Source organism: Ictidomys tridecemlineatus, chromosome 2 (assembly GCF_052094955.1).
Source record: "Ictidomys tridecemlineatus isolate mIctTri1 chromosome 2, mIctTri1.hap1, whole genome shotgun sequence".
NCBI lineage: Eukaryota > Metazoa > Chordata > Mammalia > Rodentia > Sciuridae > Ictidomys > Ictidomys tridecemlineatus.
The window spans coordinates 137,493,556-137,510,494 of NC_135478.1; the positions used below are offsets into that span (position 1 = coordinate 137,493,556).

A 16,939-nucleotide genomic window follows, 5' to 3' on the forward strand; every position below is an offset into this window, starting at 1 on the left:
TAAAGTCACCTGCTTCTGATTGGCATATTATCCACATCCAGTGCCTTATGATAGGAACTCAGTACACCTTTGTGAGTGAATAGATGGATTTATGAAGTATATAATTTTGGAATAACAGGTTTACCATTTGGGGTAAAGATCTGAAGATGGAAGGAGCAAGTCATGTAGGGGCTAGAGTGCCAGAGAATCTGCATGAAGAAGCCTTATAAGATAACATTAGGATTTGTTAATACAGGGCCTTCTTTGCCAGACTTTGGAATGTGTAGTTGATTTTAAAAATGCTACAGGAGCCAGGGGTTGGTGGTATACATGCCTGTAGTAATCCCAACCACTCTGGAGACTTGAGTCAGAGGATCACAAGTTTCAGGCCAATTTGGGCAACTTAGTGAGACCCTTTCTAGGGGAGGAGGGGAAAAACTAGGGGGTGGGGAGCAGCAGCCAGTAATGTCTGATTTATGGATCACAGCCACAGAGCTCCATATAGCAGTAGTTTGGAGGAAAGAGGGTACTAAGGACAGGAGAACCAGTAAGTACCTCTTTGGAGTATTTGAGGCACATGAATTTCCTGAACCCTAATAAGACATTCCACCCCTCACACACAACATTTGAATCTATTTAAGATGGCTTTTCTTTTTAAATGTGTACATTAGATTCTGCTTCGTGAAGGCTGCAAGAAGATTCTCGTAGCCGACTCCTTGTCCTTACTGAAGAAAATGCACCGAACTCAAATGAAAGGTGTTCTGGTTGATGGTGGGTAAAGTTGAAACAATCATATGGAACTGTATGCCCGGCTTTTGGAAGCCCAGCAGAGATAAATAGTGCATAATCCAAATTCTGTGTGTTTTTTTACAGAGGAGAATATCTGTGAGTCGTGCCTTTCCCCCATCCTTCCTACTGGTAAGGTGGTTGGGAGGGAAGACAAATTTCCCAAATGTGTATTAATGATAAATGGAATTAAAATGTTGAAGTTAGGTAATTACTGTTTATAAAATTATATGACTCATAATAATCCAGTTTAGGAAAGCATTTTAGCCCACAGCCCAACTTAGTTGAATGCTGGTGTTGCCATCTGCACAGCTAATGTTCCTGAGTTCTAGGGTACACCAGCATCAATCAGCTGGCAGCCTGGGGAGAACCCACAGTGCCAGCCTAGGGGCTGAGAACGTTCTGACAAGCTCCCAGGTAATATCAGTGCGGCTGATTGAGGGGCTCTTCTTTGAGAACTACTGTTCTAGAGTTAAATCAGACCAAATTAAAAATCCATATTTTAAATTCCAAGGTGGAAGAACCATGTATCTCTGCAAACAATTTATAGGTAGATTTCCCTTAGTTTTTTTCTCTGATGTGTATCTCCAAGTTATTTCACATTTCAGTGGAAACATAATATCTGATTGGAACTGTGACTTTTTAAAAAGGTATAAGCTTTTGCTTATTTCCTTTTCTTGGTTTTGTATATATTTAGGTTTCTATTACATATCTTCATGTATAATAAGAAACCCCTTACTTAAGGATCATTACGACTTGAGAAAAGGAAAATCACTTAATTTGAAGGTAGAAATTAAAGCATGGTTGTCAGGATTCTAAAAAATACTTCATGGAAATGTCCTAAAGATGTAGTTGACCTCACATTTACTTAGCATTAAGGGATTATTTAACAGAGCAGTAGCATGAGAAGTCAATTCACCTAGGTTCTTTTTTAGAGGAAGCAGGTTTGGATTTTTAAATGCTTCTGCTAAAACTTGCAATGGGCTTAGGGGAAGAAGTGAGCTTTGATAGTGTTTTAGGCACCATTTCAACAAAGCAGCCTCAACACCCCATACTGTACAGTTCAATTCCCGATTCCATCTGCTAAGGGCTGTAAATCTTACTAGAAACAAGACGGCCACACTGAGCAGGAACAGGAGAATGGATGTGCCCAAAAAGGAGTGCAGTAAAACCCAGGGTCACAGTCATGGGATGTTCTAACCCAGTCTGCCTCTGACACTGGGGAGGGATCTTGGCCACAGGTCAACTAGGAAAGCATTTCAGTAAAATCACAAACCTGACTTCAGTGTGTGGCGCACCAAATTATGCAGGTGTTGGAATGCTGGGAGGGTTTGGGCACACACAGGCACAAAGACGTGCTGATTCTAGTTTTTATAATAAATATTGCTGCATTTGCTATGAAATTGTTCCATTTATAGTTTTGGTATCTGATACAGAAGCCAAGCAAGTAACCATGAATCACATAGCAGCATGATTATAATTCATGCATTGCATTGGGGCACACCACTCCTCAGGAACACTTTGTCAATAAGCCATCCTCCAGAGGCAGTCTGTTGATGAAAAACTACAGCTGAACTTATAAGGCTTGGTTTAATAATTTCCTGGTCTGTTTGTTGCACCGAATTGTTTCTTCTGCCCCAGATGCAGCAAAGCCCTTCAGTGTGGTAGTCTTCCATTGCCGGCACATGTTCCACAAAGAGTGCTTGCCTGTCCCTAGCATGGTGAGTGGCAGCTCGGCAACTATTCTCTAAAGAGCTATTGATGGGATCAGGGGATGTGCTCAGAATCACAACCTGTCATCCTGATGGCTTTGTTGGTTTTTTAAAATCATAATACAGAGTCAGGCCTGTGTATACATGGGTTCTGCATTCATGGATTCAACTAACCACAGATCAGAAATATTTGGCGGGGGGTGGGGGGGGGTATCGGGTCGGTAATTGCACCCATGCCGAAGGTGTGCAGATTTTATGGTCATTATTCCTTGAACACCACACTGGAATAACCATTTATATATCATTTACATGTTATTAGATATTATAAGTAATCTACATTAAGTCATATGCAAGTACTGTGCTATTTTACATGAGGGGCTTGAGCATGTGTGTAGGATTTGGTGTCTGAATGGGATTCTAGAACCAAACTCTCAGATACCAGGGGACATAAATTATCTATTTTTAAAATGTATAGAAGATTGCAGTAAACATTATAAAAACATCCCTAATTAATACATTCAGCTAAAATCTGACTGCTCAGAATTATAGAGCTGTGCAGTAAAAAATTAAGTATCTCCTAGGACTTTTCTTAGCCCGAGTTGTATGCTGTGATACCATTATCCTTTATCACATCATGTCCCCCAGGCCACCTTTACCCCACATTCTGCTGTGGGATAACAGGGTGAATCCTATGTAAACCAGAAATAATCTCCAGAGAAAGAAGTGACATTTCATCTCTTCCTGTCTATCTCCTACTAATGCTACTATAATATTTTTTGAACATGAAAGTCTAGAGAAGATTTTTTAATCTGCTTTTTAATTATATTTTTAGAACTCTCCTACACAATACTGCAACATCTGCAGCGCAAAGAACCGTGGACCAGGAAGTGCAATTTTGGAGATGAAAAAATAGCACAGCTCTGCTTGTCTCTTCTTGCTGCTCTTTTTAATACTGTTCTTGAAACAAGTGTGTGTTAGCACCAGTGATGAGATTTATTTATGTGTATAACAGTTTCTACATCCATGCCCGTCTTCTAGAGATTTTTCTTTGTAGTTGATAAAGAAGTTGGGTTCATAGTCATTATTTCGTCATTTGTTTGGCTCATTGTTTAACAATGAAAATGTAAGTCTCAAAGGTAGAAATGAATGTTTTAGAACGTAGTAATACTGTTCAACCATAAAGTGGACTACTGAGAATTGCCCCAGCTATCAGAGAACATTGCCAACTGTGATTATCCAGCAAACTCCTACCCACAACTTGGACCTCATTTCCACATGCTTTGCTGGCAACAGTTACTGCATTCTAGGGTTGGCTTTCTTTATGTCATCAACTGTAGTTATTGTCCTAATAAGCGTTTAATGAAACATTGTGCAAACTGTCATTCATTCATTGACATCTGGGAATATCATCAGCAGGCTAATGTCCTGCAGCTTTATGTTAACTAATCACATGTTCTGTGTGTTCTTACAACTATTAGAGTATCTGGCTCTTTCAGTCACTCAGCATTTGTTGACTGAATAAATGTTACGTGTTTTTCATTGTGAAAGACTCATTTTTACTGGATTGAACTGCAATTGAGAAGTCAAGCACCTTGGTAAAGAACAGAAGAGAGGTTCAGCATCTTATTATCTCAGGGATTGTGATTAGTTTTTTCTAGTAGGGAGGAAAGGAGTGACCCTGTCCAAACCAGGGAAGGAGTCTCAGGAGAAATAGTATTGGTCTAATACCAGAGGATGGGCATAATTATGACATTCCTTTTCAAAGCCTTCCATGGATCCTCCTCAAAGAACAAAGAATATAATGGAGAGAATTCAAACTTGTCATTGTGTGTTATAGTTATTGTCTTGTTATATGGATACATCTGCTTTCATCATTTTGGTGGTAAGATGGGTACTGATGGATACTGATCATCTGCAGACATCCAAACTTTACCTGGCCATTATCATGAGTGATATCTTGCCCACTTCTCATGGCATCTCCAGGTTACAGGAGAAAACCAGAACACAGATGTTGCCAAGGTTGCAGCAGACTCCCTGACTTCAGACAGGCCTCCCCATCCCTTCAAGAAATCCTAGGCCAGGTTCTGAGAACACAGTGCAACTCTTCATTGCTGGACTTAAAATCCCCTTGTAGACAGCAAATTTATTTGTTAGTCATAAATATTTAGAATTGTTAAGTTTGTTGTTTTTGAATGTATCTCTCAGCCTTCTTAGTATTATACCGTATTTCAAATCTAGCATTCTTTCTGCTACACTGTGAGTTTCCAGTGTTTGTTTTTACCAGAGAAACCCATCCTTTACAAAACAAAAAACCTATAAGCCTAATTTATTGTTTTCAAATTACTTATTTAATGTAAAGATTTAGCATGTTAAATTTTTATTAACCCCTTATTTATGATTTCAGCAGGCTCATTCCAGCAAAGTTCTATAACAAAACCATCAACAGGATTTGTTGATTTCAATAAATCATTTTGCTTCTGGGGAAAATTGTACTAATTAGTAACTCCATTTGAACATGAAACTGTAGGTACAAAAAAAGGAGATAATTACCAAACTGTTTATTTTGAATAACTGATTAAAGAGGAAAATAATAAAATATGTTCATTCAGAAATAACTGAAACATCAGAAAATTCCAAAACAAAATAGGTTTTATTGTTAATTGCACTAACTCCTCCTCCTTGGAATCACTTTCCATATGAAAAAGAAATTATGCCCTATGGTTATACTAAAGGACATCCGAACCTTACTTTTAATCATTTAAATACAGCAAAATAATCAGAATGCTAGTCAATTAACTTTTTTCATGCATGAGTAGCCCAATTTAAAATGGATTTAATGCAAAAGCGAACCTTGATGAGAAATGCTGTGCAGGGTGTGCATTTTGGATCTTCTCCTTAAAGAAAGCTGTTCTGAGTGTGAAACTGCCAATTTCAAAGTTATTTTGTGATATCTTTATTTTGCTTTTGTTTTTAACCAGAATTGTCAGTTAGTTGATGTTCATCCTTGAAATTCTCAGTAAATTTTTAGTTAATTTGGTCATTTTTAATAGTGTTAAGCAGAATATTTTGATATAAAGACAAATATTGATTGAATATGTGCCAGGCACTGTTAAAAGCACTTTGCAGGGGCTGGGTTGTGGCTCAGTGGTAGAGTGCTCGCCTAGCACGTGCAGGGCGCTGGGTTTGATCCTCTGCACCACATAAAAATAAAGAAATAAAATAATGGTACTGTGTCCGACTACACCTAAAAAAAAATTACAAAAAAAGCACTATGCATATGTCATTTTGTTTAAAACATTCTGAGACCCTCTGAGGTAAGGGTTCTATCACTGTTGTTTTATCTATTAGAAAACTAAGCCCAGGAAGGTGAAACAACTTGTTCAGATTGAATAGCTGGTTGCAGCTGGGATCCAGGCAGCTTGCCCTTGTGGTGCCTGACCTTAACCAGCCACTGCATAGTTGACCCCCAGTTGGTTGGTTGGTTTATATTTTTTTGTTGTTTTTTAAATACTCATTTGATCTGTTTTGATCATTGTATAGAAAGTAAAACTTACCATACTATAAAGAGTGACTGATTATGAAGTGTCCAATGGCTTACAGAAGCATTGATGGGGCTAAAGAAACAAACTAGGAAAGATTTCATAAAGATGCAACCAAGCCACCTCGAAGAACTGGACCTTCCAGAGTCCGGTGTCTCATCTCTATTGCAGAGTTGCACCCAGCAGGGTAAATCTTCCTTGTGAAGTAAACACTGTAAATAAAAATACACTCACTTCTCAGTTTCTTCTGAAGCTCTATCTCAGTAACATTAAAGGATATTATGTATATAGCTAGGTGTGGGGAGATTTCTTTTTTTTTTTTTTTTTGGTATTGGGATTGAACTTTCGGATACTCGACCATTGAGCCACATCCCCAGCCCTGTTTTGTATTTTATTTAGAGACCGGGTCTCATTGAGTTGCTTAGTGCCTTGCTGTTGCTGAGGCTGGCTTTGAACTCACAGTCCTGTCTCAGCTTCCCGAGCTGCTGGGATTACAGGCATGTGCCACTTTGTGAGAGACATTTCTGTAAGAGTCTGTTCTAGTTTCTATGATCAACACTCACACTATTAAAATTCCCAGGAATTTTGATACTAAACTGTAACTTTCACTTCTGATCCTTGAACTGTTAAGCAAAATGCCAAGTTACCAAATCTGGATTAAAGTCCTTTCTCTTTTCTCATGCATTGTAAGTCTGGGAGTGAGTAGGAGTGATGTAATATTAGGAAGAGTAACAGGAAAGAAAAGGAACCTAAAAGAGCACGTCTCCCAGAATTAGCCATCACTCAGGCTCTCCTTCATGTTCACCCAGATGGAAGTTGTGAAATTAAAATATTGTCACTGCATTGAGGTAGTAAACCATGAAGGTTACTGCCACTTCCATGGAATGGATCTTGTTCATCTCTATCTGTAGCCCGTGGTAGAATGACTCAAAAGACTTGGAATCTTTGTTGAATGAAGGGAAGCTTAGTATTTACCTGATGGATAGATATTGATGTATGTAAATAGGTGTATATATTTTTATATATAACATTCTATAACATGAATGATGTAACGTCATTGTGGCCCTCCTGGTAGATGTTCTCATCTGCAGTCATTTCTATCTCCCTGTTCTATTCCTCCCTTTTGAATCTCACTGCCCATAACAAAAAGGTCTTACATGCTTTCATTTGTAATGGCACAATTTATTCGAACGCTCAACTCATCCAGAACCACCCCATCTGTCAGTGAATGATCCTTTCAAGATCCCAAGTATTGGACTGGGGCTGTAGCTCCGTGGTAGAGCATTTGCCTAGCATGTGTGAGGCACTAGGTTCTATCCTCAGCACCATAAAAAATAAAGTATTATGTTTCTCTCTTAAAATAAGTTTAAAAAAATAAAGATTCCAGATATTTTGCTATTCTTAGTGCTTAAAATCTCTTAACCTATTTCTCCTGTGTCTTCAATTCTGTTCTCCCAGCTCCTCTTCAATTTAAAGCCCACCTAGGCTTCACAGTGCAAGGTAAGGTCTTCACATCTCCAAGTCTTCTTCCCCAGTATATTCTGCCTGACTAAAGTTCACACTCCAACCTCCCAGTACTATAGAACAATAAAGCTATTTATGTGATGGGTATTCTCTCTAAATGGTTTGTCCCCTCAAATTGTTTCTCAAAAAAAAAAAAAAAAAAAACCTCAGAATTCCCAGAGATATGATAGAGAAAGGGCATCATTGAACTTCCCTTAGCAGACTGAGAAGGCTTTACTCTCCCTCTGGGTGCAGGGTTCTTTCCTTGGGAATAAGTGTTGGGAATGTCATGGCAGGAAGAGAGAGGTGAAGTAGCTCCTGATTGTTTGGGTAGCAATTATGTTTATCTTTGCTGATACCTGATAGACAGGTGTGTCTGCTATCCTTGGTTTCTGCTCCATGTTGTGGCTGTCTCAAAGTGAACCTCTTTATTCACTGCCAAAACCCCAGACATATTGGTCAGGGCCTTAGCTCAAGACAGTAAAGGAACCAGAATAGACCAGTTCCCTGCAGGTCAGTATATCCAAATGAGTAAGCTAAAGTCATTTTTCCCCCCCAAAAAAATCTAAATTTGTACCCAGTTATTCCAACTGCTGTCTTGTCTTCCCTTTTGCTTTGATATTGACATGTCTATGATACATTTTCAAGGTCACATGTATGTTTGCTTGCCTAGAGTAATCATGATTTGTGGTGTAAGCCAGAGCATTTTGAAAGGTAAAGGGGTATTTTAATCAGCTTTTTAGCTGCTGGGACAAACAGAACAATTTTAGAAGAGGAAAAGTTTATTTTGAGGCTCACAGTTTCAGAGGTTGAGGCTCACAGTTTCAGAGGTCTCAGTCCCTAGACCGCTGATTGCATTGCTCGAGGCCCGAGGTAAGGCAGGACATCATGGCGGAAGGGCATGAAGGAGGAAAGCAGCTCAGAACATGGCAACCAGGAAGCAAAGAGATTTCCCTCATCAGGGACAAAATATTTATACAAAGGCACACCCCTCAATGACCCACCTCCTCCAATCACTTTGCTTGCCTATAGTTACCACCTAGTTAATCCCTGTCAGGTGATTAACGTATTGATTAAGTTATAACCCCAATAACCCAAACTTTTCAGCTCCAAACTTTATTGCATTTTCTCACACATGAGCTTTTGAGGGATACCTCATCTAAACCATAGTAGGGAGCACTATGAAAGATTACTCCAAGCGAACAGGTGAAACCAGGACTGTCCCAACCCAGGAAGTATGTCACCCCCTCTGACTTGTAGCACACTATTGGTGTAACAGAATGAGGAAAACAATGTTTCTTCAAACTAAAACCTACTTGTTTCTTCCTTATGAAGACTGGTGGGACACACAGAGATGGAAGCTGAAGGAGGAGAGGAAGCAAAACCTTTTCAGATCCCACGCTGCTAAGCAGAGGAGATGTACTGAGGCTTCAGATAAGATTCACCCAGAGAGGAATTGAGAAGTGAGGGTTTTAGGGAAAGAGTTAACCAACCAACCTGGGTGATCAAAGGACTTTTTAAGAAAAGATAGGTTAATATTCAAGTTCTTACTGCATTGATGCTAAATCCTTACATGTCCCCTCAAATGTTTAACAAAATCTGATATAAAAATAGTATCAATATGCAAGTAGTTTTTAGAGGAAACTGAGGAGGTGTGTTCCACTCCTAGACTCTAAAGAGCAAAAAGGAGTGAACAGCAGCAGCAAGAGGCAGGAGCTGGAGTTGAGTAGAAACAGGTGCTCAGACCTACAGTGTCAGAAAGAATATAAAAATCTTGAAATTTTCAGAAATGTTGAGAGACCAATCTTCCTGAAGCACAAGGATAAGAACAAAAGCTTTGAGCCAACTGTATAGGAACATCAAAGGACTGCAGCTACATCCAATTACATATTCATATCTATATTGACAAAATTTGATGAGGAGGTGTAAATTTAACCTTAAGTTTTAAAAATAATTTTAGTTCAAAAACTACATACATTTTGTCACCAGGATTTTATTCTAATTGTGTGGTTTATAGACACATCTATACATCCCGATTTCTTCATGGTTGGTTCACATCAAGTCATATGCACAAATGGGAAGATTTATAGATGATGTGAATATAGATAAAAGGAATTCACAAATAATAGAATCAAGAGTGAAATTACTTTATAATGTTTAACAATACAACAGAGGTGAAATGTAAAGATTTGCAAGTATATTGAAAACATTGCTTGCACAAGAATGGAATGGGGATATCGGATTAGTAAAAAGGAAAGGCCATAGGTAAGAAAATGGTCATCTTGCTCTGAAATTACACTGAAGTATTCTCTGCTCTATCATTTACTAAGCAACACTTTCAGTAAGTTACTTAACATTTCTAGGCATCCTTTGCCTTAAATGTAAGATGGAATGATAACGGTAGCTTGCATGGGAATGCTTTAGCTAGTACCAGCACAGGAAGAATAATAAGCCTGTAGCAAATGCTTAATGAATATCTGCCTGAAATGGTCCCCACAGCCCCCAAATCTACCCCAATATTAAATATGGCAGAATAATTAATGTATCACTCCCAATGTTAGGTAATAAAACATGCTGGAACCAGGTCATAATGGAGTGGCCCACTTGGTAAGGAATCAAAGTCCCACCTGTAGCCATGTCAGTCATCTTACAAGTGACCCTCCAGTCCCAGTAAAACCTTCAGGGCCTGCATTCTCAGCTACGACTTTACTGCAATCTCATGAAAGAATGAGGTGGAATTATCAATTTAAGTCTCTCCTAGATATCTGATCCTCAGAAACTGAGATAATGCTTATTGTTTTAAGTTATTAAGTTCTGGGGTAATTTGTTATCATTAGGAAACTAATACAAGTGCTTAGTAATTATTACTCTTGCTGCTCTTATTTGACCATAAATATGGACCATAGTGACTGCTTAAAAAAATATAATGCCACATTTTAATAGACTCTTTTGCCTATTTGTAAAATGTAATGCTGGGCATGGCGGCATATGCCTGTAATCTCAGCCACTCAGGAGGCTGAAGCAGGAGAATTTTAAGTTTAAACCCAGCCTCAGCAATTTAGCAAGATCCTAAGCAATTTAGTGAGACCCTGTCACAAAATTAAAAAAAAAAAAGGACTGGGAATGTGGCAGTGGTTAAGTACCCCTGGGTCCAATCCTCGATACCAAAAAAAAAAAAAAGTGTTCTCCATTCTGCAAGTGAAACCATGTATGTCTATGTAGGTTAGGGCATTTTTAAAACTAATTTTGACACAATAACTAGGAAAAGGATAGAATTTGAAACCATTTCCTGTAAGAAACAGGTGAATGAACTAGTACAATATTTCAGTCATGAAAACCGAGGGGCATACTGAATTTGTAAAGCTTAAAATTATGTTGTATACAATGGGGAAAGGGAAGATAGGTTTCACATTGCTTCGGGAGTCCAATGAGATTCATTGATGAAAATTAAAGTAAGGAAGATGCAAGTTCAGCATAAGAGAACTTTCTAACATCTAGAAATGTCCACCTAGAGTTAAGTATGCCCCTATAGGTCTGAGCTCCATAAAGAGAGGGCTGGTTTGAACCAAGGTTGATAAACATCCGTCAGGCTGCTGCAGACTGACCTCTGAGCAGCCCAAAAAGTAGTTGGTCTCTAAGGCCCCTACCCACTGGAAACATTTCTAAATCCCTCTGAAAATAGCAAGTTTAATCAGAAACAGCAAAATTAATCAGTTACTCTCATACTGTTATTTTTGTACTCAGATCCTCTGCCCATCTGTTGTGCGTCTGGATACCCACATCTTTGGCCAGCTTATTAACTCATTGTTACTACAAGGTTCTTTTTGCCATCTTCCTCAGTAAGACCCACTTGTCTATCCTCTCTGATCACTTTGCAACTTCCTTTTCTTTTTAATTAATGTATATTAATATTATATAATGTATATATTAATGTATGCTAAATAATGTACATATTAATGTGTAGTCTTCAGTTTATAATAATTGCTAGTTCTTAACCAAGTTGCCACATAACTCTAAGATTTTTTTTTCTAAAGGAAAAATGAATCATTTTTCTAAAACAAAAAGTGAATATGTTCCTACAGGTGTTATGGATAAATTGTGTTCCCCCAAAACTTGTATGTTGAAGTTCTAACTCCAGTACTTCAAAATGTGACTACATCTAGATAAGGGGTTTTCAAATAAAGTAATTACAGTACAATAAGGTCTTATGGGTGGGCCCTACTCTAATAGGTACCTTTACAAGAATAAAAATGTTGTATGCAGACATGCATTAACACAGAAGAAAGAACTATGAGGACTAAGGAAGAAGGCAGCCATCTGAAAACCAAACAGCGAGGTCTCTGAAGAAATAAAATCTGTCTTTATCTTGACTTTGGACTTCTAGCCTCCAAAATTCCTAGAATACACATTTACATTTTTTAAGCCACCCAGTTTGTATGCTTTATGGCAGGCCTAGCAAACTAATACAGCACAGTCATTTCCTATTCTTTCAATAGATTGTTTAAGCAATAGGAACAGACCCACTTTCTGCCCAATGGACCAGGAGCCACCTGAGTTCATTCACACATTGGATATATTTCCAAAATGCTGTCTTTATCCATTTTCCAGGTACTACCTGTATTTTTTTTATTTTGTGGTCTCTAGGCTTCCTCACCAAAATGTAATTTAAAACATAGCCATTACTGTCATTTCATTTAAACAACATTAAAGGGTTAAGAATATAGATTTCTAACTCCAAAAATCTGGAAGGACTCTTAGAACTTAGTAAAATATATAGATGATGGCACCCTAAAATAAATAAATATATTTTAGTTGTAGTTCTAGTTAAAATACCTTTATTTTATTTATTTATTTTTATGTAGTGCTGGTGATCAAACCCAGTGCTTCACCCATAGTAGGAAATCTCTGTACCACTGAGCCACAAACCCAACCCTGAAGTTCATTTTAACATAGGTTTTTAAACTTTCTTTTTGCTTTCAGTTTTTAAAATGGTTTATGCTAAGATTCAGGTTGCAAATGTATACTATACAAAAAAAAAGCAAACATTCAGTCAATTACATGTTTGTAATAGTCAGGACATAGTTACAGTACAATAAGGACTTACAGGTGGGCCCTACTCTAATAGTTATAAGTGACAACACCAAAATTCAAACTAAGCTTGAATTAGAATTTCAATAAAGAGGGATGCTATAGTTTGAATATAGATAGTGTCTCCCTTAGGTCCGTGAGTTAAAGGTTTGGTCTCCATAGGTAGATGATGACATCTTTACGAGATGAGGCTTTAGGTCATTAGGGGGCATGCCCATGAACAGGATTAAGGCCCAGTCTCTCTAATGCTCTGGTTTGAGATGTGAACAATTTGCTCCAATACATGCTCCCCACCATTGACATCCAGGACCCTCACCAAAGGCCAAAACCAGTGCAATTACCCAATCTTGGACTCAGTTGTCTAGAACCATAAGCCAAAATAAGTCTCTCTCTGTAAGTAGCCCATACTGAGGAGTATTTTATTATAGTGACACAAAGCTGTTTAACATAATGGAGTAGTGCCTGAGCATTCTCTGGGACTCTGGTGAAGCCAGGACTCCATCTCTCTGAGAATACATGACCCTCGCCCACCCTGAGGAGAGGATTGACTTCCTGGAAGGCTTGTCACCCACTATGCCCAATACAAAGAAATAAACCGAGGAGTTTTACCACAAGAATGAGCAATTCATCAATATCTGAGCTTTAAGCTGTGTTCTCACGTACTGCTTCTCAGTGGTGAATAGTTTAAGCTAAAAAGCAAGGGCTGCTGTCCTCCATGAGTAGGGACAGAGTCTGGGCTTGAATGGTGGCAGAAGTGATGACAAGTTGGAAAGGGGACTATTCCCTCTGTCTTCTAGCTAATTCTAATGCATCCTCCAGCTTAAACACTGCTTCCCACGTTGCCCTCTTTGCCTTTCCAGATAAGGCTAGTCACTCCATTAAGAGCATCCATTACCACCTGGACTTTGCCAAAGACTTTTGAACCCCTGGAATAATTTATTAGTTTCAACCCCACTCTATGGTTATTTCCCAGAGATCATTAATTCTGTCTATTCCCAGTGCCCAGGGAATATATATAAAAGACATTCGAGTATGTGTTCACTGACTAGTGGGATAATGGTGGAGCTAACTTCATCAGTGCCAGTTTATGCAAATCCAAATCTAGAAACTGAAGGCAAGACAGAGAGGAATGTTACCCTCCATGAAGCCTAATCCTGGGCCAACTGTCATGTCTCCCCTTCTCTGTTCAAGGGCCAAGCATGTTGAATGCCATTCCCATTGTGGGATGTTAAATGATGAGGGAAAGAAAAGAGGAGGAGGAGGAGATAATACTGGTCTTAGAGTGAGGAGGTCAAGGAGTTTCATATGTACCATGAAAAGAAGAATATTTTATGACTTTTTGATGATAGACCAGTTATGTTAGGAGCTCACTTTTTTTTAAGAAGATCATTTTCAGGCTTTCCTAGGTTCACAATATAGCAGCATTTTTCTGTCACTTTACTGAACTCACCTAGCACCTTGCATATTTCAGTGGCACAGCATGTCACAATTATCATAGTATCAATCTGCTCCAGTGGCCTGTTAACAAAGGGGGTGTGTGTGTGTGTGACCATCCCTTAGGGCACATCTAAATGGTCTGTCACATTTTCAAGACCTGATAAATGTTTTACTGATATACTGTGAAGGGAAAGAGCAACCCTAGAGACCATGGTACCACAGTGAGCTGGGTGTATTCTGCCTGCTTTTGATGATTTTTTTTATTCAAGGCAGTACCTTCATGGCAGAGTTAGGATGCTTCTTCACATTCACCACTTCTTCCAGTTGCACCTATTGTCTCATTGTTATAATAATCCCATGAGACAAGCATTATTACACTTATTCACAAAGATAAAAACTAAGACCCAAAGAGGTGAAATGATTTGCTCAGGAGGCAGACTCAGGAGATGGGAGCTGATCTATGGTAACTTTTACCCCTCCAATCCCTACATTTTCATACTGAATTTTTCAAATCCACATGGACATTGTATTCTGTTATAGGAACAAAATGAAGAATAAAAGCTAAAGAATATTCTGTGCTTCATCTTCTAGCAAAGTTATTTACACACAGTGGGTTCTCAATATGCATTTCTGGATTTAAGTCCTCCCAAAAGGAGACGGACATAACTTTGCTAAGAACTGGTTCTTTCTAATCCTCCCATTTTGCTAATCAAATCTAGAGCAGAACCAGACAGTGGAAGAACGATTTGGCCTCTTAGTCATCCAAAAAGTACTCATGAAATTGGCAGTTTCCCAAGGGGTGCCATTTTGTTTGATGCACAGTTTAGAAGACCCACAGAGGAACAAAATTATTGCTTGATTTTTGGTTTGATTTCTTTCCTACACCTCAATAGCAACCTCTGTCCCATCTGAAATATCTTTGATTCTCTGCTACGTAACCTTTTGAAGACCCTCTATTCCAGGTTGCAACCTTAATACATAGTTAGGATACTCTTTTCAAGATCACATGAAACATATTAGATTGTAGGTTTTTTCCCCAAAGTGCCTACAATTTCTTATATTCATTTAATATAGAAAAATGACTTTAATAACCTTAGCAGCCTGATCATAAGCAGTATCCACAGCTAAGGTTTTATGAATATAATTTTTCTTTGTGGCCACAAAAATAATGGAAACTTCATTTTTCAGTAACAAATAGTGAAGTTTCTGAATAGAAAAGACATATTGACCTCAAGAGACTTGAACAAAGGCTTTTTCAAGAAACACATTTACAGTCCATCTGAGGCATAGCTTAGAGGAAAAGAAGTCCCTTTTCCAATAGTTCCAGAAAATTCCTGATATTAATAGTGATTGGAGCAGTGTGGTTCATATCCACATACTCGGAGTTACTGGGTAGGAATCAGTCTCATCCAAACCACAGAGATTAAGAGTGGGGAGGAGGCTGGGACAGGAATGGGAGGAAGATAAAGTGAATATATTTTTTAACGCACTTAATTCATACAGACATATTTACCAAGGGGATAAAAAGTGTCTCAAGAATTCCTCTTCATTCTCTGCATCCTCACATTGACAAGACTATTATGTTCTAGGTATTATGCTGGGCAGTTGGATTAAAAGACGAATAGGACAGTCCCTCCCTTTGAGAAACTAAGTAGTATCGCTGAGGTGGGCACTGGCCAGTTAAAGAGAAAGCCCCATTATGTATTTTGAACAGGAAACTTAGAACAGGCAAGTCATGACAAATGCTCCAAAGGAAGAAATAAAGGAAGCTGGGAAGAGAATAGGAAGAAGGGGTGATACCCAAACATAAGAAGCAGCTAATGCTGAGTCCCTGAATCAGACATGACCTGCCATTTTGCTATGACATTTGCATTCAGTTCTGGGTTTATTGCCTTGACTGGGGATGGAAGTTCTAAAAGGTGCCACTGGAGTCTGCCATCACCCCCCTGCCTATTATCACTACAGCAACACAGGCAGCCACCAGCAAGTAACAGCTAGCTGCTAGCAACTGCCACACTGTTTGGAGCCAGACATTGGAAGATTTCTCCTGTCTTCTGATCTCTCCCAAGAGTATTTTTGATTGTCAGGATAAAATAAGTACCTGGTGGGCAAGGGAGCCTAGGAAATGTAGTTTGCAGACTACTAGGTCCAACAGAATAAGGTACAGAATGGCAAATGTGGAGATGAGAGATAATAGGCAAATATACCATGGAGCAAGCAAGACCATTATAAAACAGTAATGCATCAAATGCTAAAGGAGCAAATAAACAAACCATCTAACTCAGATATGTGCTGGGGAAAACTTCCTGAGCCAATTCTGAAAAGATACATATAAATTAGCCATTTATTCATTCCTTCGTTCAGCAAGTATTCAATTGCCTGTCATTTACCAAAGGAATGGGACCAGAAATACAGAGAAGCGGCTTATGTGAGACAGGAAGATGTTTGTCACACTGGGTAAGAATAAGATTCGAAGTAGGAGACATAAAAGGGTCAAGTCATGAAGGACATAACAGACATTTTTGAGGCATATGGACTTTAGTCCCAAAAAAGAATGGTAGGGGTGGCTGGTCACTGGACGATGTTAGGCAAATAATGGGATGTTTAGACAGTTCTGGGGAGATCCCTTTGGTTGACATGGAGAAAGTATTTTAGAGGGATTAGAACATGAGGACTCCCCACCCATGAAGTCACTGGTAACAGAGGCATGACAAAGATACATTCTTCATAGGAAGATGTCCAGCTTACACATGAGTTAGGTTTCCCTAGAGGAACTATTGCCCAGCTCAGTCCGACACTGAAGATGGAAGATATTTTGGAGATGCCACACTTAAGAAAATTCATAAATAGACAATTCAACATATTGAGGAAGAAATATGGGGGGACATTTTAAAA

General features: G+C 38.7%; 1 protein-coding gene across 2 annotated transcripts in view; it reads left to right on the forward strand.

The window, feature by feature from the left end:
• Positions 1 to 4,024, forward strand: part of Vps41 (VPS41 subunit of HOPS complex) — a 157,379-nt gene extending 153,355 nt beyond the window's left edge. Inside the window, exons 26-29 of one of the 2 annotated variants that reach the window (XM_005319206.5) lie at positions 651 to 750; positions 853 to 897; positions 2,407 to 2,486; positions 3,310 to 4,024. In XM_005319206.5, coding sequence (XP_005319263.1) covers positions 651 to 750; positions 853 to 897; positions 2,407 to 2,486; positions 3,310 to 3,390 — 306 coding nt within the window. In that variant the 3' untranslated portion in view covers positions 3,391 to 4,024. The remainder of the gene's footprint in view (positions 1 to 650; positions 751 to 852; positions 898 to 2,406; positions 2,487 to 3,309) is intronic. The other variant, XM_013355978.4, reaches the window with a different exon arrangement.
• Positions 4,025 to 16,939: the final 12,915 nt, after the last annotated feature.